General features: G+C 38.4%; 1 protein-coding gene across 1 annotated transcript in view; it reads right to left on the reverse strand.

The window, feature by feature from the left end:
* Positions 1 to 24,867, reverse strand: part of FAM151B (family with sequence similarity 151 member B) — a 59,591-nt gene that overhangs the window by 3,230 nt on the left and 31,494 nt on the right. Inside the window, exon 6 of the mRNA XM_053587592.1 lies at positions 3,832 to 8,198. Within this exon, the coding sequence (XP_053443567.1) occupies positions 8,039 to 8,198 (160 nt within the window). The 3' untranslated portion in view covers positions 3,832 to 8,038. The remainder of the gene's footprint in view (positions 1 to 3,831; positions 8,199 to 24,867) is intronic.

Here is a 24,867-nt window from a genome sequence, read left to right on the forward strand (position 1 = left end):
GTATCTATATAACTTCAAGATATTTCAACCTAACAGTTTTACAACAAAGAATAAATCAGACTATATCAAGCCTGAGTGTACTAATTTGATGATTGTCATATATAACTTTTCTTTGCCTTCTATGAGTAGAGATGATCCTTAGAATTGACATAATGCTTTCCTTGGTCATTTGATGTAAGTAACTTGTAATGCACATAATAAGAATTTAATTATTTATGGCTTTTATTTTGAAAAGTAATTCAGGTTTTTCCATTTAATGTTTTGAAGAACATTAACGTGAAATTACATTGGAAATAGTTTTTGATTCAGAACTTAGCATTGTGCCTGATGTTTACATAGGTAGCTAGCTAAATGCTTTCTGCAAGCTTAATATTGAGAAAAATACTAATTTCAAGTTGTAAGGATACAGTTTGGAAGAATTATAAATAGATTGGTTCATAAACAAATGGTATCAATAAAGATTTAAAATACTATTTTGATTATTGCTGATTTTTCTTTATCTCCCAAATACTAATTCTGTACTAATAGTATTTCAACATAAGAGAAATTATGCCACAAGTGTTACTTTGAATGAACAGAAAATAAGGAAAGAATAACTTTTATTGCTATTCTTGCCCCAACATGAAACAGATATTTAGTAGGACTAAAACTTTTTGAGCCATATTTGGAAGAATTTTTAACCTGCTAGCAATTCTAAGAGCATTTTTGTGTTTGAGTATGGTTGAAAGTCAAACCATTAGACTTGCTCTCCAAGTAAAATATATCATTGTGATCTCAGTGGTTGAGTCACAGATGTTTGCGACAGGAATCAGATATGTATACATGTATATTTTCAAATGCATTTGTTATATTTTAACTTCTTGTGAGAGTATGATTTAACTTTTACTTAGAGGTATGATGTGATTGCATTTATTCATTTTATAGTTACTAGGAACTAAGATATTCAATGAGTACAGCTAGTGCTGATTCAGGGCAGGAGCCATTTTGAAGATAGAGTGCAACCCCATTTACGGAGAGGTGTTGACAGGGCCCAGACAGGCGGCGCCCAGGAAAGTGGTGAACACTTACCTGACATATTCCTTGGTGGAGACACTCATGCCAGGCATCTAATACTTGAACCTTTTAAAATTTCGTATGATAAAATTAACTACCCTTATTAATTATGCACTGTGTAGCCATTTAATAATTTGATTCCTTTATAGCTTGTTTAAAGGAGAATAAACTTGTCAGGGTGATGAGAAATGTACTCATCATGTTTTCTACTTTTTATATTTTTTGATGCTTTGACAGCCTGGGGCCTTCCTGACACTGGAGAAATAGCCCCTCCCTGGGTTCACTAATTCCTAGAGATGAGAACACTTCCCCCAGGGAACATGCCTTTCCTATGCAAACCAACCAGAGCCCAGATTCCAACAACCTTCTTTTTGGGCTTTCACAGTCTCTGCCCTAATCACCCTAGGGCAGGTGCCAGACAGCTAGGGGCAGACAGCTCCTGCACCCCAGAGCCCACCTGCCTACACTGCCTGCCTAATCCTGCCCACAAACACCATAAATAAAGGTTCTTGTTCATCTTTTTCCCTTGCTCCTTTTTTCTCCTAAGAGACCCTGGTCCTTCCCCATCTGGTGCTGCATAGCGGGGGTGCCCCAACCCCATCTCCTTGTGGGAACTGAGAGTAACAGATGTCTTGTCAGTATCAATTGTCTCTCAATCTGTTGGCCTCTCCATACCTGAATAATAATAAAACTTACATTTTACATTTTAAAACCAGTAGATCCCTCTAGGCTGAGAATGGCGATCACGACTGTAATCCTAACTCTCTGGGAGAATGAGGCGGGTGGATTGCTGGAGCTCAGGAGTTCGAGACCGGCCTGAGCAAGAGTGAGACCCCATCTCTACTAAAAATAGAAAAACTAGTCAGGCATAGTGGTAGACACCTCTCGTCCCAGCTACTTGGGATGCTGAGGCAAGAAGATTGTTGAGCCCAGGAGTTTGAGTTGCTATGAGCTATGATGCCACAGCACTCTTGTCCCAGCTACTCGGGAGGCTGAGGCAAGACGATTGCTTAAGCCAATGAGTTTGAGTTGCTGTGATGCCATGGCACTCAACCCAGGGTGACAGAGTGAGACTCTATCTAAAAAAAAAAAAGAAAGAAAGAAGGAAGCAAGGAAGGAAGGCGGGAGGGAGGGAAGGAAGGAAGGAAGAGAAAAAAAGGAACACCACCACCAGGCACTTTTATTTTTTGTAATAAGGTCTCACAATGTTGCCCAGGTAGGTCTCAAACCCCTGGGCCCCAGTGATGCTCATGCCTCAGCCTCCCACATAGCGAGGTCTACAGTTGTGCACCACTAGAGCTGGCTCAACTTTCTTGACTATCTCTTCCTGCCCACAGCCATCAGAAGGCCCATAGGTCTGCATGGGGAAGTCATGACAGGCTCCTTGAAGGATCCTCAGTTCACCAGGCTATCTGAAGAGCTCACTCCCTTTTCTTTATTCTTCTTCCTTTTTTTTTATTGAGACAAGAGTCACACTATGTCACCCTTGGTAGAGTGCTGTGGCATCATACCTCACAGCAATGTCAAACTCCTGGGCTCAAGCGATTCTTCTGCCTCAGCCTCCTGCGTAGCTGGGAGTACAGGTGCCCGCCACAATACCTGGCTATTTTTTTGTTTTAGCAGGCCCGGGCTGGCTTCCAACCCACCAGCCCTGGTGCACGTGGCCAGCACCCTACCCACTGAGCTATGGGCTCCACCCACACCCTTCTTTTTTAATCCAGAGTTTTTCTATTAGGCCCTGAATTGACAAAATGACAACAGATTCTCACATCCACTAGGTCAGTTGAACTGTTTGAACTTTATTCTTTCACTCCAAGGAAGGGAGAAAGGCACTATGACAAGCCTTACTGAAGATTCTCCAGCAGCCATCAAACCCAAGCAGCTTAGTTGCCCGACTGAGCAGGACAGGTTCCTCCAGCAAGCAGAAGCAAAATAAAAGGCAGCCCCTCCCCGCACCCCACCCTCAGTCCACAGGCAGCTGCGGGAGCCCCTTCCAAATTAAAACAGATAGCTGTGTCTTTGGGGCTCTCCCCCAACCCACCTATAGTTCCATCACAGAACCTTCAGTAAATACTCAACTTATAATTTACAGGTCTATCTCCCCCTACTAGACTGTAAGCCCCATTTCTAAATTATAGGAATGATTTCTGCATTATTCGCAAAGCTCAGTGTCAATGCCTGCCGCTTGCCCCTCTCGCAGAGTTCCTGCTGAACTATGAAGTCATGTCACGAGATTCCCTCAGGAAAGACACAGGTGAGCCGACAAATTGTGGCTCCCAGGCCAGAGGCTGATGGTTATAAAGATGAGAGAGAAGCAACTATGGTGCAGTCAGAGTGCCGCTGAGGTGCAGGACACCAGGCCCCGAGCCCCCTTGGAGCCCACCCTGCATCTCTAACACCTGACTGTCAGCTCTTCTTGGGTTCTCCTGTTCCTTATACCCCAATTTTCTGTAGAGAGAATTTCTTTAGCACTATGTACCCATCTTTTCTTTGGACACTCAACTATTTTTTTTTTTTTTTTGATTCATGAACTTATGGCTCTAAGTAGACTTTAGGCTCCTACTAGGTAGGCTCGTATCTTAAATAACAAAGTGAGAGAGAGCGCATTTTTCTATATATTCACAGAGGAAAAAAACCCAAGACCCCAACTCAAAGAAACAAGCAAACTGTTACAAATTATTTTAATAAGTTTCCCACCGGATAAATGAGTACATATCTGGATAATTAGCGATTATATCACTCTTAATAAGACCATAAGCTGCTACACTTATCAAAAACCCTTGAATTTTTTGGAAGTGGATTGCTCTGCCAGTCTTGGGAAATAGCCTTCAGATGCTATATAACACCAATATATTAGACCCAAGTCTAGAGGAGACAAGTAGGTGGCATTTAATCATTCGCTTACTTTGTGTGTTTGAATGTCTTTCCAAAATGTTTCTATGTACATAAAAAACACATAATTTTACATAAATGGTATACCATACATGCTTTTACAACCTGCAGTAATATTCTGCAACATCTGAAAATAGACACTATCAACTTTTCAGTGTCTGCATAGCACTGTACTTACTGCATGTTTCTATATCAAGGCCTTTAAAAATATTGAAAATTGATGTGTAATTTACATGTAGTAAAATGTACAAATACTAAATGTTTAACTCATATTTTTGCCTTATGTACGCATCAAAATAACTGCCCACAGAACAAGGTACAGAATATTATTTTTTTTTTTTTTGTAGAGACAGAGTCTCACTTTACTGCCTTGGGTAGAGCGCCATGATGTCACAGGACTCACAGCAACCTCCAGCTCTTGGGCTTCCACGATTCTCTTGCCTCAGCCTCCAGAGCAGCTGGGACTACAGGCGCCCGCCACAACGCCCGGCTATTTTTTGGTTGCAGTTCAGCCGGGGCTGGGTTTGAACCCGCCACCCTCAGTATATGGGGCCGGCGCCTTACCAACTGAGCCAAAGGTGCCACCCCAGAATATTTTCATCACCCCAAAAAGTTCCCACATGCTCCATCCCAGAAAATACCCCGTAGAACCTCACAGGTAATTACTATTCTGACTTCTAGCACCGTCTGTTACTTTTGGCTGTGCTTGATCTTCATATAAATGGATCCACATAGTATGCACTCATTTGTGTCTGCTTCATTTGCAGCGTTTTTAATATTCACCCTATTGTTCTATGCATCAGTAGTTCAAAGTGTTCTGGTGCTGTGTAGTAACTTCATTGTATGAATTTACCATCATTAATTCCCTTGTTGATGAAAATTTGGGTTGTTCCCAGTTTTTAGCTATTAAGAATAGTTGCTAAGAATATTCTCGTTTCTTTCATATGAATGTATGAGCTCTTTTCTCTTGAGTATATGCCTATAAATAGAATGGCTGGGTCTTAAGGTAGATGAAACTTATTAGAAACTGCCAAATCGCTTTCTTTTTTTTCCTAAAAGGTATCATCCATTTTTATAATATTAGTCTTTCTTGTAGGTATGTACTGGTGTTCATTATGGTTTAAATTTGCCTTCCCTGGATAAATAATTCTATTGAGTTCCCTTTGTTAGTCTTATAGCCATCTGAATATCTTGTTGTGTGTGTGAAGTATCAAGTCTTTTGTCCATTTTTAATTAGATTTGTTTTTTTTCTTATCAGTTTACAGGAGTTCTTTCCATATTCTGAATATGACTTCTCTCACATATGTGTCAATAGTATCTTTTGATGAGAAGTTTTAAATTTTGATAAAGTTCATTTTTCAACATTTCCTTTATGGCTGGTGCTTTGTGGATTGTAAGAAACCAATACCTACTCCAAAGTCACGGAAACATTCTCCTTATTCTCTTCTAAATGCTTTATAGTTTTGGCTTTCACATGTAAACCTAAGATTCAGCTCAAATTATTTGTGTATGATGTAAGGTAGGTTATTTTTTTCCATATGGTTAAACCATTAAAAATTTACTTTTCAACAATATATGTTTTACAATTCTCTTATGTGTTTTTATTCCTAGTAACAGTTTAAAATACACCTCTAAATCTAATCTAAGTGATATTTGGCTTATAGATTTCTCAATACAAAATTATTTTACCATAATATTTTTAAAAAATCAAGGATAAGTAGTAACAAGAATATTCTAGACCAATGAATTTTATTTCAAACTTCAACCAATAGTAGTTAAGTTATAAATTCAGATGTCTTTAGTAATGCATGATCATCGTAGAACATTTGTAAATATTTTTTATTATAGTTAAAAGATTATGCTCTATTGCAATTGTTGAAATTTTATAATAAAATTGCACCTTTGCCAAACAACCATAGAAAGTGAAGTTTTAGGTATCATTTACAAATAACACTCCATTCAACTGGAGCTGAAATTTAAAGTGGAAATACTGTAATTGTTGTCTTTAAGCGTCTATATGACTACAGTACTTCATAATTAGTGCTATCTTAGTTTTTCTTAGTGTTATCTATCCCTAATGGACATGATCACATGACAAGTCTAAAACAAGAGAAACTAACCTAGTCTGTTAAGCGTTTAGTATGTCATTGAGCTAGAAAGTCTCAATCACATGAATCTCACTTAATTCTCACAAGAACCCTATGAGAGACTTGGTGCCTGTAGCTCAGGGGCTAGGGCGCTGGCCACATGCACCAGGGCTGGTGGGTTTGAACCTGCCAAACAACAATGACAATTACAAAAAAAAAAAATAGTCGGGCATTATGATAGGCGCCTGTAATCCCATCTACTTGGGAGGCGGAGGCAAGAGAATCGCTTAAGCCCACGAGTTTGAGGTTGCTGTGAACTGTGACTCCACAGCACTCTACCGAGGGTGACATAGTGAGACTCTGTCTCCAAAAAAAAAGAACCCTGTGAGAGAATTCTCATTTTTTCCCCATTTTACAGATGAGTAAACCTATAGTTAAAGACATTATGGATTTCCTAAAGTCTATTGCTAGGAAGGATTCGATATGGAGCTGTAAGGGAAGTTTGTCTGAATTCAAAGTCCAAGCTTTTTTCTCTAAATAGAACTGCTTTCTTCTCTTGGAGAAAAATGGTGTATTAATAAAAGAGGAAATTACATACTTTAGGACATTCACTGGTAAATTTCTTTTTAATAAATCAAAGAAGTACATATTTTTGTGAACGCTTTGCTCAGGACTATGCCAGGCGCTGTAAGGGATATTGAAGTATGCACCCTTACCATGAAGGATTTACCACAGAGTGGAGGAGACGCACATGACACAGTCAGTTCATCAAACAGTCAACACTAACTGTTCATGTAGGATCTACAGACAACTGATGCTGAAGGAATTTTTGAAATGAAGGGCTGTGTTGGAGTACATGAAGTTGACTGTTAGGGTGGGACCACATTATGAAGGGTCCTGAAAGAGGAAAACGGAGTAAAATTGAATTTAAGGCCTTGAAGATTTTTTATTTGGCATGAAAAAAGGGTATTTAATAAAGAAAGTTTTGGGGGTTTTTTTTGAGACAGAGTCTCATTTTGTCACCCTTGGTAGAGTGCCATGGTGTCATAGCTCATAGCAACATCCAACTGTTTGGCTTAAGCCATTCTCTTGTCTCAGCCTCCCAAGTAGCTGGGACTATAGGTGCCAGCCACAATGCCCAGCTATTTTTAGAAACGGGGTCTTGCTTTTGCTTAGGATGGTCTCGAACCTGTAAGCTCAGGGCAATCCACCTGCCTTGGCCTCCCAGAGTGCTAGGATTACAGGCATGAGCCTCTGCACCCAGCCTAAGAAAGTTTTGTTTTGCAGAAAAACTTAGGGCATCTCTGAGTTGAGTGAGGAATGCAGTCAGAAGTAGCTCATGAGATTCTAATAGTAGAACAAGGACCTGAATGAAGGTGGTGGCAGTAAGAAATTTGGGAAGCAAATGATACAAGGCTTAGAACTGCTCTCCAACAGTCTACTTTTCACTACAGATAAGATACTGTAGAAAGAAAAAATATATTTAGCTGCTCCTATGTTTCCCAACAAAATGTAAATTCTAGATCCATCTAATTTAATCTATAGATCTTGATATGAGACAGATGCTCACCCCTGTGAAAGTTCAAAACATTTTTAAAGCCCTCCTACTTTTATCTCTAAATAATCAGTTTTTAAGGAAAAGGAAAAGAGTGCCTTATTTTTCATACTCTCTGTAATGCAAGTGGCAATAAAATGTGATTTATACCTGTTTTATGACACATGTGGATTCTCTTATTCATCTTCAGTTATATCAAAGTTATTCTTTATAAAGGGATTCAGAGTATCATTTTCCTAAATTATTGTTATACCAGGCCACTGAAATCTCCTTTCCAAATTTTTTACATAGATGCACTATTGTAAGAACATATGCCCACAGAGTAAGCATACAATCAATGTTTCCTGATAGGGTGAATTAGAGCGTAAGCCTATAATCATAATTTACAGGATAGTTAATTCAGACCAATGCAGAGAAGGGTTACGAAACCATACTTAGAAGACTCTTCTTCTTAGCGGTTAACTTTGATTCCAATAGCTTGTTTAAATTCATGGTTTTGTGGTTCCAAGATGTCATAGAAAACTTGGTTTTTGTCAAAATGGTCTCTAATATAAAGTAAGTCTTCAGTGGAATAGTGATCATTTTTCCCAGTCCAAATAGTCAGGCTGTATCTACATTAAAATAAAATAGAATTAGACAGTTAAAAGTGAAACATAAGAAAGCGATCAGCACTTTTCAATAAGCCTAAAAATATTCTCATTTATCTCTAACCCAAATGTACACAGATGAAAAAATTAATTTGCAACGGTGTAATTGTACTTTCCTACTTAATCCTTTCATCAGCATCAGCAGGACTAGAGACAGAAACAAATCACACTGTTGCTGTGTAATTACACAACTGCTCTATCTGAATTTCAGGAATGTTAAGCAGACTTAGAAAACTCAGGCTGGTGGCAATGGAAATGGGTCCAGTTTTAGAAAAAGGAACCGAAGAGACTATGTTGCTGATTAAGGAATCTGTTCTGCCACACAAAGTTTACAGCTGTAACCTAGGGCTGTTGAGCAGCCTGGTCAGAGTGAAAAGCAGGAAGAGAAGGAAATGGGAAGAGACGCAGCGTCCCTGCCCAGCCGCACGCATAGCACAGCTGTGTGGTCGCCCTGCTATCGCTTTGGGGAGTTTTGTATGAAATACAAAGATGCAGAGATGACATTAAAAATGACAAACAGAATAAAGTTTCTGAAGGGTTAAAAAAATTATATGCAAATATATTATGAATGTAAGTATATGTTCAGAATTTGAATGTTATTTAAATGGCGCATTTTCATTTCTAGGGACACTACTACTGTTGCATTTGCGTCTACGGGAATGCAAAGCAATTCAGTAGTTTCATATTTTTTTTCCCCCATAAATCAGTCAGAATCCAAGGAAAATCTCCAAAGGGCTTCTTCTACTAATGCTAAGAGCTATGTAGCCGAGGTACACGGTGCTGTTATTAATATATTGACACAGGGATGCAAGGCTGGTTTAACATACGCAAGTCTATAAACGTTATCCACCATATTAACAGAGGCAAAAATAAAGATCACATGATCCTCTCAATAGATGCAGAAAAAGCATTTGATAAAATCCAGCATCCTTTTCTAATTAGAACACTGAAGAGTATAGGCATAGGTGGCACATTTCTAAAACTGATTGAAGCTATCTATGACAAACCCACAGCCAATATTTTACTGAATGGAGTAAAACTGAAAGCTTTTCCTCTTAGAACTGGAACCACACAAGGTTGTCCTCTGTCACCTTTACTATTCAACGTAGTGCTGGAAGTTCTAGCCAATACAATTAGGCAAGACAAGGAAATCAAGGGAATCCAAATCGGAGCAGAGGAGGTCAAACTCTCCCTCTTTGCTGATGACATGATCTTATACTTAGAGAACCCCAAAGACTCAACCACAAGACTCCTAGAAGTCATCAAAAAATACAGTAATGTTTCAGGATATAAAATCAATGTCCACAAGTCAGTAGCCTTTGTGTACACCAATAACAGTCAAGATGAGAAGCTAATTAAGGACACAACTCCCTTCACCATAGTTTCAAAGAAAATAAAATACCTAGGAGTATACCTAACGAAGGAGGTGAAGGACCTCTATAAAGAAAACTATGAAATCCTCAGAAAGGAAATAGCAGAGGATATTAACAAATGGAAGAACATACCATGCTCATGGATGGGAAGAATCAACATTGTTAAAATGTCTATACTTCCCAAAGCAATCTACCTATTCAATGCCATTCCTATCAAAATACCAACATCGTACTTTCAAGATTTGGAAAAAATGATTCTGCGTTTTGTATGGAACTGGAAAAAACCCCGCATAGCTAAGGCAGTTCTCTGTAACAAAAATAAAGCTGGGGGCATCAGCATACCAGATTTTAGTCTGTACTACAAAGCCATAGTGCTCAAGACAGCATGGTACTGGCACAAAAACAGAGACATAGACACTTGGAATCGAATTGAAAACCAAGAAATGAAACTAACATTTTACAACCACCTAATCTTTGATAAACCAAACAAGAACATACCTTGGGGGAAAGACTCCCTATTCAATAAATGGTGTTGGGAGAACTGGATGTCTACATGTAAAAGACTGAAACTGGACCCACACCTTTCCCCACTCACAAAAATGGATTCAAGATGGATAAAGGACTTAAATTTAAGGCATGAAACAATAAAAATCCTCCAAGAAAGCATAGGAAAAACACTGGAAGATATTGGCCTGGGGAAAGACTTCATGAAGAAGACTGCCATGGCAATTGCAACAACAACAAAAATAAACAAATGGGACTTCATTAAACTGAAAAGCTTCTGTACAGCTAAGGAGACAATAACCAAAGCAAAGAGACAACCCACACAATGGGAAAGGATATTTGCATATTTTCAATCAGACAAAAGCTTGATAACTAGGATCTATAGAGAACTCAAATTAATCCACATGAAAAAAGCCAACAATCCCATATATCAATGGGCAAGAGACATGAATAGAACTTTCTCTAAAGACGACAGACGAATGGCTAACAAACACATGAAAAAATGTTCATCATCTCTATATATTAGAGAAATGCAAATCAAAACAACCCTGAGATATCATCTAACCCCAGTGAGAATGGCCCACATCACAAAATCTCAAAACTGCAGATGCTGGCGTGGATGTGGAGAGAAGGGAACACTTTTACACTGCTGGTGGGACTGCAAACTAGTACAACCTTTCTGGAAGGAAGTATGGAGAAACCTCAAAGCACTCAAGCTAGACCTCCCATTTGATCCTGCAATCCCATTACTGGGCATCTACCCAGAAGGAAAGAAACCCTTTTATCATAAGGACACTTGTACTAGACTGTTTATTGCAGCTCAATTTACAATCGCCAAAATGTGGAAACAGCCTAAATGCCCACCAACCCAGGAATGGATTAACAAGCTGTGGTATATGTATACCACGGAATACTATTCAGCCATTAAAAAAAATGGAGACTTTACATCCTTCGTATTAACCTGGATGGACGTGGAAGACATTATTCTTAGTAAAGCATCACAAGAATGGAGAAGCATGAATCCTATGTACTCAATTTTGATATGAGGACAATTAATGACAATTATGGTTATGGGGGGGGGACAGAAAGAGGGAAGGAGGGAGGGGGGTGGGGCCTTGGTGTGTGTCACACTTTATGGGGGCAAGACATGATTGCAAGAGGGACTTTGCCTAACAATTGCAATCAGTGTAACCTGGCTTATTGTACCCTCAATGAATCCCCAACAACAACAACAAAAAAATATATTGACACATTCTTGTTCTTAAGGATGGTGACATCATTCTGGAAATCTAACAGAGGGAAGTAATTCGGATATCGTCCCACAGCAGTATTACATGATAAACCAAAAAGAATTTCAAGCTACAGCTGAGAACACAGGAAAGGAAAAATGAAAATTAATTTTGAAACCTATATATTTTGCTAAAATATAATCTTTATAACTTTATCTGGGCACCATGGTGACAAACCTTATAAAAAGACATGGTTATGAGCATTTAGGTTAAAAGAAGAGCTTTCTAATGTTATTTTGCCTCCTTTAATATTCCTTCATTGTATTTAAATTGAAATGGGAAAAAGAAATTGCCTAACGATATCTTAAATTGTATTTATTCAAATAAATTCATAGGTTTCATTTCTTAAACCTTTTTTATTGTGAAATATCACACATACAAAAAGGTACAAAAAACATAAATGTAGATTTTTTTTTTTATACACTGTACCGTCCTCCGGTAGAGTGCCAGGGCGTCACACGGCTCACAGCAACCTCTAACTCTGGGGCTTACGCGATTCTCTTGCCTCAGCCTCCTGAGCAGCTGGGACTACAGGTGCCTGCCACAATGCCCAGCTATTTTTTTGCTGCAGTTTGGCAGGGGCTGGGTTTGAACCTGCCACACTCAGCACATGGGGCCGGTGCCCTACTCAATGAGCCACAGGCGCCGCCCATAAATGTAGATTTTAACAAATTATTATGAAGTGAACTCTAGTGTAATCAAAACACAAATTAAAAAAAAAAAGACAAGTTGCCTTTTTGCTTTACATACATCATCCAGGGTCCCTCACTTAGTGCGCCTAAAAAGCAAAGCCATGCACCAGGCAGGCAGTTGCTATCTGGCCATGGCTACAGCATGGATCCTGGTGCTGGGGACTGTGGTGCTGGGGACTGTGGTGCTGGGCTCAGCCACAGCAGGCCCCGTCCCCATTAAAAAAAAAAAAAAAAAAAGAATGCAACCAGCACCTCAGGGGGCACCTGCATGTCACTGCTTTATTATAATCTCTCCTTCCCTCTCAGTCCTCATGAGCTTTAAGACTGTTAAGTATATGAGAGAAAAAGAAATACTAAGAAACTATTCTGGACTGTTGAGGAGACATGATACCTAAATGCGATGCATGTGGAGAGTTTCCTGGATCAGGAAGAAAGAGGTATACCTCTTGCAACTATAGTTGCAATGCTTGGTAAAATCTGAATGAGGACTGTACAATAGTGTTGTATCAATGGTGATTTCCTGATTGGGAGGCTACATAGGAAAAATATAGAAGAGTGTCCTTGTTTGGAGAAGTATGCTCTGGCATATTTAAGGATAATGAGGCTTATGTGAGAAAAAAACATAAATAGAAAAAAAAACTTTTTTTTGAGACAGAGTCTCAAGCTGTCACCTTGGGTAGAGTACCCTGGTGTCACAGCTCACAGCAACCTCTTGGGCTTAAGTGATTCTCCTGCCTCAGCCTCCCAAGTAGCTGGGACTACAGGCACCAGCCACAATGCCAGACTATTTTTTGTTGTTGTTGTTGCAGTTGTCAGTGTTGTTTTAGCTGGCCTGGGCCGGATTCAAACCCACCACCCTTGGTGTATGTGGCCAGTGCCCTGCCAACTGAGCTATGGGCACCATCCATAAATAGAAAATTTTATATAGTGAGAAATAATGGACAAATGCAGGAAAATGTTACCAGTTGGGGAATCTGGGTGAAGGAGATATGGCTTATATCAGAAAAAGTAGATCTTAAGTCAAAAACTGTCACATTAGAAGCTAAATATACAAAAAAAAAAAAAAAAAAAAAAGAGCCAATTCATCGAGAGGATATAAACCATCATAAATACATATATATTCCTAATGGGAGCATGTAAACATAAAGAAATATTAATGGATTTGAAGGGAGAGATAGACTACAACAAAACAGTGGGGGACTTTGAGAACTCACTGTCAACAATGAGCAGATCATTTGGACAGAAAATGAATAAGGAGACACTGAACGTGAACTGCTCTTTAGACCAAATGGATCTAACAAGCCCAGACAGAACATTCCACCCAACAGGAATTGTATACAGTCTTCTCAAGTGCACATGGAACATCTAGGATAGATTACATATTGGGCCAAAACAAATCCAAACAAATTTAAGAAAAGTGAGAGCATAGTAAGCATTTTTATTTTTAGAGATAGAGTCTCACTGTATTGCCCTCGGTAGAGCGCTGTGGCATCACAACTCACAGCAACCTCCAACTCCTGGACTTAGATGATTCTCTTGCCTCAGCCTACGAGTTGCTGGGACTACAGGTGCCCGCCACAATGCCCGGCTATTTTTTTGTTGCAGTTTGGCCAGGGCCAGGTTTGAACCCGCCACACTCTGTATATGGGGCCGGCGCCCTACCCACTGACCCACAGGCGCCACCCTCAAGCATCTATTTTAACTGCAATGGTATAAACCTGGAAATCAGTAACAGGAGGAAAACTGGAAAATTTGCAAATATGTGGAAAGCAAATAACACATCCTTAAATGGCCAATGGGTCAGAAAAGAAATCAAAAGGGGAATAAAAATAAACTTTGAGACAAATAAAAATGGAAACACAACATAAAATCTACAAGGTGCAGCAAAAGCAGTGCCAAGGGGATTATAGTGCTAAACATGTATGTAAAGAAAAAAACATATTTCTAAAAATAACTGAACTTTACACTTGAAGGCAAAATAAAGAACAAGTTGAGCCTAAAGTTAGCAGAAGTAAGGAAATAATGAAACAAAGACTAGAAAAATAATAGAAAAGATCAATGAAACCTGAAAGTTTTTGAAAAGGTAAAATTGACAAGCTTTCAGCTAGGCTAACCTAGAAAAAAAGAGAAGACTCAAATAATTAAAATTATAAATGAAAGAGGAGATGTTACAACTGATTATCAGAGAAATACAAAGGATCATGAGAGACTACTATGAATTATACAACAAACTGAATAATCTAGAAGAAATGAATACATTTCCTTGAAACATACAACCTACTAAAACTGAATCATAAAGAAATAGATTAATGGGGAGAAGTTGAAAGCGTTCTCCCTAAGAACTGGAACAAGACAATGTTGCCGTGGTCATTGCTTCTATTCAACATAATACTGGAAGTACTAGCCAGAGCAGTCAAGCAAGAGAAAGAATAAGGGTCATCCAAATTGGAAAAGAGGAGGTCATATTATTCTTGTTTGCTGATGATATGATCCTGCATCTAGAAAACCCTTAAGACCCCACCAAAGGACTTCCGGAATTGATCAATAAATTTAGCAAAGTCTCAGGTTATAAAAGATGTACACAAATCAGCAGCAATTCTATGTAGTAATAACTGTCAAACTGAGAGTCAAATCAAGGATGTAAAACCATTTACAATAACTGGAAAGAAAATAAAATACCTAGGAATATCCATAAGCAAGATTTCTACAAGGAGAACCACAAAACACTGATGAAAGGAATCACAAATGACACAAACAAAATGAAAAACATCCATGCTCATGGACTGGAAGAATCAACATTGTTAAAATGTCCATACTGCTCAAAGCGATTTACAAATTCAACACAATTTCCATTAGAATGCCAACATTTTCAAAGATCTAGGAAAAAAATTCTAAACTTCACATGGAACCAAAAAAGAGCCGGATTAGCCAAACCAATTTTAAACACAAAGAACAAAGCTGGAGGCATCACATTACCTGATTTAAAGTTATAGTAAAAGGCTATAGAAACCAAAACAGCATGGTACGGATATAGACCAATGCAAAAGAATAGATAACCCAGATATAAAACCATATAGTTGGGTGGTGCCTGTGGCTCAAAGGAGTAGGGCTCCAGCCCCATATACCGGAGGTGGCGTGTTCAAACCCAGCCCTGGCCAAAAACTGCAACAAAACAAACAAAAAAAAAACCATATAGTTATGACCAGCTGATTTTTGAGTAAGCAAACACATATCCTAGGGAATGGAAACCCTAGTCTATAAATGGTACTGGGAAAACTGGATAGCCACATGCAGAAGAATGAAGCATGATCCATGCCTTTTGCCATATACAAATGTGAACTCAAGATGGATTAAAGACCTAAATGTAAAATCTGAAATGATAAAAATTCTGGAAGAAACTACAGGCAAACCTCTTCTAGACACTGGCCTAGGCAAACTATTCATGACTAAGAGCCCAAAGCAAACACAACAATAAAAATAAATAAATGAGACTTAATTAAATGAAAATGTTTCTGTATAGCAAAGAAAATAATTAACAGAGTCAAAAGGTAGTAAGAAGACCCCCTACAGAATAGGAGAAAATATAGTAGAACCTCTATAAGTTGACCACCCAAGGGATTATAACACACTGGTCAACAGATGGAGGTGATCAACATTAGACAGTAGGCCTACTGTGCTGGAATGTCCATGCTGTGCATGTCTGATGTATGACAATTAGGTCAACTTAAGGAGGTGGTCTACTATGGAGGCTCTACTGTATTTGCAAACCATACATCTGACAAAGGGGTAATATCTAGAGCAGTGATTTTCAACTGGTGTGCCATGATTAAACATCATTAGTTGAATTATTTTTGAAAGAAGTTTAAGATACAGTAAGTATATTCTATTTTTAATCTTTGGATCAATATAATTTAAGTGTGCCATGAAAGTTTAATTATAGGTTCAAGTGTGCCATGAGATCCAAAAATTTGAAAAACACTGATCTAGTGTCTACAAAGAATTCAAACAAATCAGCAAGAAAAAAGCAAATACCCATTAAAAAAGAGGGCAAACAACATGAACAGAATTTTTCCCAAAAGAAATACGAATAGCTGACATATGAAAAAGTGATTAATTTCACTGATCATTAGGCAAATGCAAATTGAAACCACAATGAGATAGCACTTTACCCTTAGGAGAATGGCCATTATTTCTTTTTTTTTATTGTTAAATCATAGCTGTGTATATTTGTACAATCAAGCGGTACAATGTGCTGGTGGTTTCATATACAATCTGAAATATTCTCATCAAACTGTTCAACGTAGCCTTCATGGCATTTTCTTAGTTACTGTATGTACACATTTGTATTCTGCATTTCATAGGTTTCGCCTGTACCCATTCTAAGATGCACTGTAGGTGTAGCCCCACCCTGACTTCCCCCCTCCCTTCCCCACCCTTGGCCCTTTCCCCATATTCTTGTGCTATAGTTGGGTCATAGCCTTCATATGAAAGCTATAAATTAGCTTCATAGTAGGGCTGAGTACATTGGATACTTTTTCTTCCATTCTTGAGATACTCTGCTAAGAAGAATATGTTCCAGCTCCATCCATGTAAACATGAAAGAGGTAAAGTCTCCATCTTTCTTTAAGGCTGCATAATATTCCATGGTATACATGTACCACAATTTGCTAGTCCATTCATGGGTCGATGGGCACTTGGGCTTCTTCCATGACTTAGCAATTATGAATTGAGCTACAATAAACATTCTGGTACAGATGTCTTTGTTATATTGTGATTTTTGGTCTTCTGGGTATATACCTAGTAATTATAGGATCGAATGGCAGGTCTATTTTTAGATCTCTAAGTATTTTCCAAACATCCTTCCAAAAGGAACGTATTAGTGTGCATTCCCACCAGCAGTGTAGAAGTGTGCCCTTTTCTCCACATCCACGCCAACATCTCTGGTTTTGGGATTTTGTTATGTGGGCTACTCTTACTGGGGTTACGTGATATCTCAATGTAGTTTTGATTTGCATTTCTCTGATGATTAAGGATGATGAGCTTTTTGTCATGTGTCTGTAGATCGTGCGTCTGTCTTCTTTAGAGAACTTTCTCTTCAAGTCCTTTGCCTACCCTGAGATGGGATCATGTGTTCTTTTCTTGCTAATACGTTTGAGTTCTCTGTGGATTCTGGTTATTAAACCTTTATTGGAGGCATAACCTGCAAATCAAAAAGGCTTGGTGCCTGAAGCTCAGTGGCCAGCCACGTACACGGGAGCTGGCGGGTTTGAATCTAGCCCGGGCCTGCCAAACAATGACAACTGCAACCAAGGAATAGCTGTGTGTTGTGGCAGGTTCCTGTAGTCCCAGATACTTGGGAGGCTGAGGCAAGAGAATTGCTTAAGCCCAAAAGTTTGAGGTTGCTGTGAGCTGTGACACCACAGCATTCTACCCAGGGTGACAACTTGAGACTCTGTTTCAAAAAAAAAGGAATCAAAAAATAGATGTTGATATGGATGTAGTGAAAAAGGAATGCTTATACACTATTGGTGGGATTGCAAATTAGTACAAACTCCATGGAAAACAGTACAGAGATTCCTCAAAGAACTAAAAGTAGACCTATCAATCCTACTACTGGGCATTTACCAAAAGAAAAACAAGTTATTATACCATGGATCTTTTTTCTCCCCTTCCTACCAGATGAAAATCAGACTTGGTATTCATCATCAATGTGCCCATATAAGTTAGGTCAATATCCAAAGGACAGGTGAGCAACAAGAGAGAAGAAACCTGGTCCCTGACCCTGTGGAAGCACCAGATCAGGCCGGGACTATTCATGATATGCCAGGTAGGTGAGAGAGAAACAGACTTGTTTTATTTATTATTATTATTTTTTTTTGTAGAGATAGAGTCTCACTTTATGGCCCTCAGTAGAGTGCCGTGGCCTCACACAGCTCACAGCAACCTCCCACTCCTGGCCTTAAGCAATTCTCTTGCCTCAGCCTCCCAAACAGCTGGGACTACAGGCGCCTGCCACAATGCCCGGCTATTTTTTTTTTTGGTTGCAGTTTGGCCGGGGCCAGTGCCTTACCGAATGAGCCACAGGCGCCGCCCTTGTTTTAGTTATTTTTAATTTAGGTTCTGTTCAAATGGTCACACTGTCCTAATATAATACATTAACTAGAAAAAATTCCATATATTTATTTATTTGTAAAACCTTAATTAAGCCTACAAAGAAGATACAAAGACACTATCTGGTTACAATACAATAAAGCTAGAAACTATTCATAAAGTCAAAATTTAAAAAATCCTCCGCCTAAGATGACTAAAAAAACTCTTTTTAGGTAAAACAGAAAAAGCCCAATTGCAGAATATTTATAAATGTACAATAACAAAAATCTACATATGAGAACCATGGGAAATAAAGGAGAGACCAGAGACAAAAACATAGTCTTAAACACCTACATTAACAAAGATAGTAATTAATAACTATAAATATCTAATAAATACAATAAAATAAGTAAATTAAGGATCCAATGCAAGAAATCAGAAGAAACTATATTAAGCAGAATTTAAAAGACAAGAACATATGTATGAGTCAGAAACCAAAAAATAAATAAATCCAAGTGCTGGTAAAAATTTATTTGCAAAGAGATAGAAAACTGAAATTACCATTTGCTATAAAGGTAAATGGTCATTGAAGTTAAGCTTTCCCTAAAGCATAAAGTTTAGATGGTTTCACTGTTGAATTTATCAAAACTAAGGGGCTGGGCACAGTGGCTCATGTCTGTAATTCTAGCACTTTGGGAAGCTGAAGTGGGAGGATCACTTGAAGGCAGGAATTTGAAACCAGGCTGGGCAACACAGCGAGATCCTGTCTCCGCAAAAAGTGAAAAATGAGCTGGGCATAGTAGTGCATTCCTGTAGTCCCAGCTACTTAGAAGGCCGGTGTGGGAGGAGGCCTTGAACCCAAGAGTTCAAGGTTGCAGTGAGCTATAATCACACCACTACACTCCGGCCTGGGTGACAGCGCAAATTCCTATCTCTTTAAAAACAAAAACAGAAACAAATAAGGTAGAGTCTATTTCAATGTTTTAACTATCCCTAAATACATTTTTAAAAAGGTTTCTGAAATGTGGATGACATTCATTGCCTAAAACTGAGACAGAAAAAAAGAAACAAAATCCCAGACCAATCTCACTTCCAAATGAGATTCCAGATTTACTAACTAAAATGATAGTAGTAAAATCCAACAACACATTAAAAGACTGATGCATCATGATCAAGTGGGGTTTACCTTGAAAATGTGAGGATGGTTAAAATGTCATGAAGTATCAAGGTAATTTATTAACAGATATAGGGAGGAAAATATTATTTTCATAGAAACTGAAAAGGCATTTAGTAAAATTCAATATCCATAGAATATAATTTTTTCTTAGAAAACTCAAGAAAATCAGGCTTGGCGCTCATAGCTCAGTGGTTAGGGCGCCAGTCACATACCACCGGAGCTGGCAGGTTCCAACCTGGCCTGGGCCTGCTAAACAACAACAACTACAACAACAACAAAATAGCCCGGCATTGTGGCGGGCACCTGTAGTCCCAGCTACTTGGGAGGCGGAGGCAAGAGAGTCACTTAAGCCCAAGACTTTGAAGTTGCTGTGAGCTGTGACACTATGGCACTCTACCAAAGGTGACATAGTGAGACTCTGTCTCAAACAAAACAAAAACAAAAAAACCAAGAAAATTAACTGAAAGACTGTAAGAAACTTTGGAGAAATTTAGGACATAAATTAAACAATTTGAGTTTGAACTGTACAGGCTCATTTGTATGCACATTTTTGTTAACCAAATGTGAATGGAAAATAATTCCCAGAATAAAACTTGCATATAAAAGGCTGACTTTTTGTAATTTGTGGGTTCCATGGGGCCAAGTTGGGTTTTCAGTACGTGTGAGTTTTGGTGTATGCTAGGTGCTCTGCATCCAATTCTCAGTGTATTCCAAGGGATGAGTCTGTGCAGAAATCAGTAACCTTCATAGATCTGTCTATGCATATTATACATGCATGTTTTACATAAAACACAAGTATAATGGCAGCAAAGACCTATTTAAAATAATATGAAATATTAGTTAGAAATACATTTCATAAACAACACTAAATATCTAAACAGAGAAAAGTTTAAATGCTTCTGAGGAAGGCAAAGAAGAACGGCAGAAACACATCATTAATGTGTTCTTAGATGAGAGGAGAAAAATAAGCAAAAATAGCCAGTTTATTGTTTAGAATATGGGTAAATTCGTTTGAACATAGAAATCTCAAAATAACAATGATGCAAACATAAGAGAAGTTTCTATTTTTCTCTCAAAACAGTGCAGAGGAAGGAAGGTCTCAGTTGGGTAGATGCTCGGCTCCAGTGGTCACCTAGAGCCCAGGTTCATTCTGTCTATTCCTCTGCTAGCCCCGAGTGCTCCCAACCACATACGGAAGCTGACTTACACCATCATGTTCTTGCTCAATCCACAAATGGTGAAAGAAAAATAGCCGAGAACAAATGTGATGTGTCCCCCCCACTGGCCAAAATTTGGTCACATAAATATACCTACCAAATAGACACTGAAAAGTATGGTTTCGGGTGGCACCTGTGGCTCAAAGGAGTAGGGCGCTGGCCCCATATGCCAGAGGTGGCAGGTTCAAACCCAATCCCAGCCAAAAACTGCAAACAAACAAACAAAAAAGAAAGTATGGTTTCTAGCTGGACGGCCATTATTCAATAAGAATGTCTATGGGTCTCAATCGCTTCTGGAATAGTTTACAAGTAATCAGAAATTCACAGAGATTTTTATTCCTTTGCAACTGGTTGGCTGGTAATGTAGTATTGGGTTTTTGTTGCTATTATTGTTGTTCTCCTTATGCTTTTTATGGTTTCTAGGAAGACGTAAGATTTGAACTAAGCGGCTGCCATGCTTGTGCTTGAACTAAAAGCCCTCAGCATCACAGAAGAGTCAAGTGAAGGTTCTGTATTTGTTTGCTGGTTTAAGATTGGAAAAAAAAAAAGACTTCAACATCTCAGCAGAGCCATTCTTTGAACAGGTACGCTGTCAAGAACTAAAGCGTCACCATGCTTCATGGCTGTGACAGCAGGATGGATTCACCAACTGCGTAAGCAAGATGCAAAAAGGCACTGGCAGTTCATTCACTGCTGAGTTCCCTGACACGGAAACACTATCTGATGGTGTCCTTTCAATGGTTCTCTTGACACTGCAAGATCACTCAGGTACTATTGCTTTTTTTTAAGATAGTCTCACTATGTCACCCTTTGTGGAGGGCCATGGTATCACAGCTCACAGCAACTTCAAACTCTAGGGCTTAAGCAATTCTCTTGCCTCAGCCTCCTGAGTAGCTGGACTACAGGCACCTGCCACAAGACCTGGCTATTTTTTGGTTGTAATTGTCATTGTTGTTTGGTAGGCCTGGGCCGGGCTCAAACCTGCCAGCCTTGTACATGCAGCCAATGCCGTACTCACTGAGCTTGGGTGCTGAGCCCTAGATGAGGTTCTTATTTAAAGGTATTTTCTTAGAAGCATTTTTTCTCTAGAAACTACTCCTCTTTGTAATATACAGGTTGCCATGGCTGATGTTGCCATGCATAGGGAAAATGGGAAATCGTAGCTAACTGTGCCTTAATGTACAAAATATTTGTTACAAAATTTTACAAAGAGGTGGCCAACATGTAGAGAATACTTTGTAAGATTTTGTAATGAATATTTTGTAAATAAGGATACATTTAACTATAATTTTCCCTATGTATGGTGACTTTAGGGTGACCTTTGGGACACCCTGTATTTTTTTTTTTTTTTGAGACAGAGTTTCACTATGTTGCCCTTGGTAGAGTGCCGTAGTGTCACAGCTCACAGCAACCTCACTCTTGGGCTTAAGGGATTCTCTTGCCTCAGTCTCCAGCTGGGACTACAGGCGCCAGCCACAATGCCTGGCTATTTTTTGGCTGCAGCTGTCACTGTGGTTTAGCAGGCCCAGGTGGGGTTTGAACCTGCCAGCCCTGGTGTATGTGGCCAGCACCCTAACCGCTCAACTATGGATGCCAAGTCTATTATTTGTATTATTATATTAATGACATCAGAGCACATCACAAGATGATTTAGGCAATGCTTGGCACCAGAGCAATTAACATAACCTCTAAGACTCTTTGTTAATGCTGCCTTTCATAACTATTTTTTATATTTCTTTTTTTTTTTTTTTTTTGGTAGAGACAGAGTCTCACTTTATGGCCCTCAGTAGAGTGCCGTGGCCTCACACAGCTTACAGCAACTCCAACTCCTGGGCTTAAGCGATTCTCTTGCCTCAGCCTCCCAAGTAGCTGGGACTACAGGCGCCTGCCACAACGCCCGGCTATTTTTTGGTTGCATTTTGGCTGGGGCCGGGTTTGAACCCGCCACCCTCGGTATACGGGGCCGGCGCCTTACCGACTGAGCCACAGGCGCCGCCCTATTTTTTATATTTCAACACCAAAACTACTTGTCTGGAAGGTACTGGTTTCTCACACCCTCTAGGGATGAAAGGGTACCTACACGCACAGTTCTTTTTGTTTTTGCTGTTTTGTGTTTATTTAACAAATATTTACTAAATCCCTGTGATGTGCTAGGCACTTTTTAAAATGAGTGATTATGGATGATGAAGATAACAAGGCAATCTTACAAATATCAGATAATAAGAGACAATCATTAGGATCAAAATTAAAACACCTATGTCTGTCATAAAGACAATTCTAATACTCAGTTTTGTTTTGTTTGTTTTTTTTTATAAGCAAGAAAAAGAAAGTTTATCAATGAGTTGCACACCAAGCTGGCTGTTCTACTGATGGCAGGCCTAACCTTTAGCTTTTTGAAGTAGAACCCTATTACTCACATTTAAATCACTGCTGTTTGGCCTGAGCGCGATGGCCAAATCCTACCACTCAGGAGGCTGAGGCTGGTGGACTGCCTGAGTTCACCAGTTTGAGACCAGCCTGAGCCAGAGCGAGACCTGGTCCAAGAGTTGGAGGTTGCTATGAGCTATGATGCCATGGCACTCTACTGAGGGCAACAAAGTAACACTCTGTCTAAAAAAAAAAAAAAACACTGCTGTCAGCAACATCACTGTATACCACAGTGATTTTACACTAATTTTTAAAAAATAAATTTACTTTTCCTTTTAATCCAAAGAGTGTAAGAACCTCTAGGTCTGTAACACTAACAAAAATGTCTTATAGTTTCAGTCTACAGAATAATTAGGAAAACAAACTCAAAAATTTGAAACTTTGGGAGGATGAATATGCTTCTATCAGACAGTAAAATGACAGACTGAATAGGCATTTTTAAAAAATATTAAGTGTGAAAACTTGCAGTTAGTTTGGATAATAAATCTAGTGATCTAATGGACAGGACTATAACTAATAATACACATGAAAAATTTTCTAAAAGAGTAGATTTTAGGTTCTCTTCCAATAACATTCAAAAAAAGGTAATGAGATAAGGTGGTGGATATGTTCATTTGCTTGACTGAAAATCATTTACAATGGTTATATGTATCAGATTATCTTGCTGTACATGTATATAATAAAAATGAATAAAAATTTTTTAAAAAGTGGGTATGTTTATTTTATGCTGGGCTTTTATTCTGGCTACTATAGAAAATATATTTACCTATAAACTATGAATTTTACAAAAATATATTTAATAATTTCAAATCTTTGCCATATTATGAAGTTAAATAAAAAGTATTCTAACACTAACTTAAGATAACTACAGTATTAAAATACAAACATATTTTTCTTTGTACATCAGTAATATGACTTTGAAATAAATTCTAAATTGTTTTTGGATTAGTGGTGATTATTTAATGTTCTTTTAGCCACATATTCTCACCTAGTTTCCTTAGCACATAGTTAAGAGATGGATTGAAAGAGAAAAGAGAGTTTTCTGTTTTGTATCACTAAATATAGGCTTACATTTCCTCACAGAGATCTCCAAGCTCTAGGCAACCTTATTTATATGCACAAATTAGACAAAAAGTTGTTTTTTGTTTTTGAGACAGTCTCTACCCTTGGTAGAGTGCCATGGCATAATAGTTCACAGCAACCTCAAACTCTTGAGCTCAAGCAATTCTCTTGCCTCAGCCTCCCAAGTAGCTGGGATTACAGGTGCCCGCCACAACGCCCAGCTATTTTTTTGTTTTAGCAAGCCCAGCCGGGTTCACACCCACCAGCCCTGGTGCATGTGGTCGGTCCCCTAACCACTGACCTCTGGGCACTGAGCCCAAAAGTATTTTCATACAGAGAAGTAATTATATTTATATATATACAAAAATAAAGGCTATGACAACACATGACAAAAATCACATAATTAAAACAATTAACATTTAGTTCATAAACATGAATAATGAAATACAATAAACTTCATTATCTGGCACCTTATATATGTATCCACTACAATACTTTTTCTTCACTTAGTCTTAGCTAAAAGGTGAAGAAGTGATACAATACTCTTCCTTATAATGATTCATTAAATATAGGTTTTATAATAACTAATATTTCTAAATTATAACCTAAGATACAACAAAATCTTGAAAAGCTTTCTAAATCCTTAGAAAATATTTAAGTTTTGTTCATATGCCTATTTACATATTACTCTATATAAATATTCTGAATATTGGTAATTTATGAGTAGTTTATAGCATTAGAACTCGTTTTATTTTTTATTTATTTTATTTTTTTTACTTTTTTTTTTTTTTTTTTTTGTAGA

This window comes from Nycticebus coucang, chromosome 1, assembly GCF_027406575.1.
Source record: "Nycticebus coucang isolate mNycCou1 chromosome 1, mNycCou1.pri, whole genome shotgun sequence".
Taxonomy (NCBI): domain Eukaryota; kingdom Metazoa; phylum Chordata; class Mammalia; order Primates; family Lorisidae; genus Nycticebus; species Nycticebus coucang.